The sequence below is a fragment of the Vitis vinifera genome, chromosome 1, assembly GCF_030704535.1.
Source record: "Vitis vinifera cultivar Pinot Noir 40024 chromosome 1, ASM3070453v1".
NCBI lineage: Eukaryota > Viridiplantae > Streptophyta > Magnoliopsida > Vitales > Vitaceae > Vitis > Vitis vinifera.
This window is the reverse complement of record NC_081805.1, coordinates 5083878-5087595: the sequence shown is the minus strand read 5'-3', so window position 1 is coordinate 5087595 and position 3718 is coordinate 5083878. Positions and strand designations below refer to the sequence as shown.

Sequence of the window (3718 nt, the reverse complement as noted above, 5' to 3'; positions counted from 1 at the left end):
ATTTAGATAATTTTAACTGGCTATAATTGCAGTGAAATTTTGATTTGATGATGTGGTTTGGACCATGGAGAGATATTTGGGGCTTTGATGGCCTGAAGAATATATCATTAATCTTTTACATTTTTTTAATTTAAAGTACAAAAAAAAAAAAAAAAAATCTGTTTTGCAATGCTTTGGAGATTTTTCAAAAAATTTATACCAACAAATTCTATTTTCCTAATCTGAATAGACAAGATTGTAACATTCACTTTCTTTAATAATTTTATAGTTATCTAATAGCATTAGTGGAGTCGTGGGGCTACCCAATTCCCAAAAGTACAGGCCCACGACAGAAAGAAAGAAAAAAAAAAAAAAAAAAACCTAACAATCTAAAGCCCCCACATCAGAATTAGAAGTACAAATCTATGGCCAGAAAATTAATATTAAATTAACGTGCTGTGAAATTCTGGATATAAAGCTATTGATAAGATGATCAACTACAAGATCAAAACAAAAATGGAGGGAGAGAGAGAGGGAAAAAGGAGAACGAATTAAAAGCATACAGAGAAAAAAAAGTTAAAAAAGTGGCACCTGGGCCTTCCATTAATTTTTGTGCTAAGAAATTCACAATAATAATGCACTCCGTCTCTACTCGGCGCCAGTCTGCATCACTGCAACTCATCTAAATATCAAGCCATTTAATAGCTTAACTACCCACAATGCACAATTCTAAGATATTATTGTTGTCCAATATCTCATATGACCTTAGCTCAATTTCAAACATAAGTAGATACATGAATCATGACATGGACATACACTAGCGGCTCATGCCTTCTTCCATTGTCGGAGCCGTCTGGGACGACATGGAGCTCATCTCCACTCCACGATTCTGTCTCTCCACATTCCCATGCCATCCTAGAAAAATATACCGAAATCCCATCATTAGTGATGAAAGAAGATAGATGTATGAATTAATTAAGACAAGTATAGTTGCAGGAGTGGAGGGAGAAGTTAGAGGCTGTAGATACCGATAGTCATGTCGAATCCACGGTTCTTGAGCTCACGGTACTCTTGACAGAGGGAGCAGTACTCGCAGCAGCAATGAACGAGGCAATCACCACAAGGGCTTGGCTTCAACAGGTATTGCTGCCTCATTTTAGCGCGGTAGAAGCAGGAGTAGCAGCACGCACACCCAGTCACGCATGCAATTAGCGTATACAGCGCTCCATTTACACCACATGCTGCAGCACATTTAATCCATACTCAAATCTCATGATACCCAAATACTGCTTATTCTAATGGAAATAATGAATAAATTTTCTTAATTGCGTCGCAAATATTCACTACACTTACCGGATGATCCTTTATCAACGATCTCAGCAATTTGACCAAAAGTAATGCAGGGACACCAGCATGTTATGCAGCCTGCAACAATCAAACACAGAAGATGAATGAATTTTCAACTATTAAAACCTGCGATCTGTTTGGCGCGTGTTTCAGACGCGCCAACACCCATCCATGGAGAAAAAAAGGGGCAAGAACGTGCAAGAACCTACAATTCCGGGGATCGGAGAAGCAGTCGCAGAGGCCGGAGGACCAAGGGACCCGAGGAGCCTTGACCTTGGGTTGAAGTGGAGCTTGGGAGGGTTTCTCGGAGAAGGATGGCTCTGGGGAGCTCACCGGAATACCTGTAGCTGTCCCGGCTCCATTGAAGGATGGAGGAGCTGGCTCCGGCGGAGGAGTGGTCATGAACCTCCGGTAATCATCTGAGGAGTACATGGTGGATCGGAAGAATTATGGAGTAGTGACGCCTCTGCTTGTAAGGGGAGATGGAAAAGGAAATCAAGAGAGCAGTGATTGAAGAAGAGATAAGTCTACGGGCCTCACACAATGTGGTGGATTAGATATATAATAAGCGCGGTATGGTATGTGGCGTAGAATTTGAGTCAAGTCAAGCTGTACATGAACTTGCAAGGAAGCCACAACCAAATAATAATGTATCAAACCACGACTTGGTCATGCGTCAGCCGGCTGTCTCTACAACATTTCCGCATTAACGTGTTTTCCGCTTTGCGATTACCAAGGCCCTTTCCAAACACCCCCCACAATTTTTTTATTTATATTAAAAAAATATATCCCAATCTACTCAAATTAAAAAAATTGATGTTGACACCATCCCAATTCAACACGTTTGGAAGGATTAAAACATTTGATACATGAATGGGTTGTATGGGTACACTGGTCCACATATAGATAAGGTTTTTGAATATTATTTTAAAGTTCTAAAATGTGTGGATATTTGAAAATTTCTCTATTTAAATATTCTAATTGGACACCATCAATTTTTTATTGAATGAATACTTAAATAAATGTTAATGATTTTATTTTTATTTTTATATTTAGCTATAAATAAAACAAAAAGGATAATTTTGTCGTTCATTCTCTGGAAACAAACCAGATATGATGAACAAAGGCCGTGGACTAGTCAACCATACTAATTTGCCACTGAATACAAGGAGCGCCCAAAAGGACCAAGGGGAAGGACTCACGTCATGTCACAATGTGGAAAATAACAGCTGTGGGGCCATCTCCAATATAATCCATAAATAATAACAACGGATGTTTAAATGAAGCCAAGACGTGGAATAATCCGTCGCAATCTGTGAAAGTGCCCTCTGTAATGGTTTCTTCCAGGATGATTGCTGAATGAATTAGTTTAGCAAGCATACTTAGAAGCAGTTATGTCACGGCGGAAGTATTAGGTGAGACTATTCAATGACATGTGATGTTTGGCCAAGAATGATTTTTTCAAGAAAGATACACCTTAGAGAACTTATTATTCTACGTGGAATTTAGAAAAAATTCCCTTGATGCATCCAACCTCCCACCATCCGTCCCATGATTTTGAAGATCAATACAATATTATTATTGTTATAATTTTAAAACGTGAGATGATATAACTTTGACGGAAAGGTGAGCCCATTCCACAAAGTTATGGGTGTAGGGCATAAGGTCAATGCAATTGACCAGCCACAGTTTCATGTAGGGTTGGTAATTAAAGAGGAAATTTCATAGGATGGCAGGACCAGAATAAGGACACTTTCAACAATTTGAAACGGATTCAGTAATAATCATCAGTTGCAGGAGGATTACCTACACGGTTTGCTCGATGCTCGCAATTTGCAGCAGCAATGGACAGGGCAATAGCGACAAGAACTCCCGTTCAAGTTTCAAAATGCATTTGCTGCCTCGAGTTAAATCGGTGGGAGCAGGTGTAGATTCTAGGACAAGAAATCAGACATTCTCCCGCTTGGTTCCAGAAAAATGCGCGAAATTGTGATGAAAAGGAGCCACCCGAAGTGTTTACCAAGGGCGACGAATTGCTTTCATCGCCCGAAATCTTGTTTCACATTCAATCCCCGCATCTGCAAACCCTACCTTTTTATATCGTCGCCCCTTCCTCTTCAATAGAAGAGTGCCTCGTTTTTCGCCGCACCTACACTGAGATATTTTGGGCTTTGACCTTTTCAATTTCAGGCAAGTTTTCTCTTCATCATCTCCATAGTCCCGATTCAAGATTAGGGTTTGAGTTTGGGGGGTTTTTTCTTTCTAGATCTAGGTTCGTTATTTTTCATCTCATTAGTTTTCGATTCATGCTATGTGTTTTTATCTGAATAATCTGTTTCTTGAAGATATCGATTTCGTTGTTGTGTGACGTTCTTGTTTATTGATCTATAAT

General features: G+C 39.4%; 1 protein-coding gene across 1 annotated transcript; it reads right to left on the bottom strand.

Moving 5' to 3' along the window:
* Positions 1-555: 555 nt before the first annotated feature.
* LOC100250939 (protein PLANT CADMIUM RESISTANCE 2) lies at positions 556-2068 on the bottom strand. The gene is made up of 4 exons (XM_002284783.4): positions 1536-2068; positions 1333-1404; positions 1008-1220; positions 556-894 (listed from the first exon to the last, which is right to left on the bottom strand). Exons 1-4 carry the CDS (start codon positions 1756-1758, stop codon positions 797-799), a joined length of 606 nt encoding a protein of 201 aa, XP_002284819.1. The 5' UTR covers positions 1759-2068; the 3' UTR covers positions 556-796.
* Between the last annotated feature and the right edge of the window lie 1650 nt (positions 2069-3718).

Coding starts and splice junctions, on each gene's coding strand:
- LOC100250939 (XM_002284783.4), bottom strand. CDS start 1,758: ATGTACTCCTCAGATGATTACCGGAGGTTCATGACCACTCCTCCGCCG. Junction 1,405..1,535: donor CTTCTCCGATCCCCGGAATT/GTAGGTTCTTGC, acceptor TGATTGTTGCAG/GCTGCATAACATGCTGGTGT. Junction 895..1,007: donor TGGATTCGACATGACTATCG/GTATCTACAGCC, acceptor ATATTTTTCTAG/GATGGCATGGGAATGTGGAG.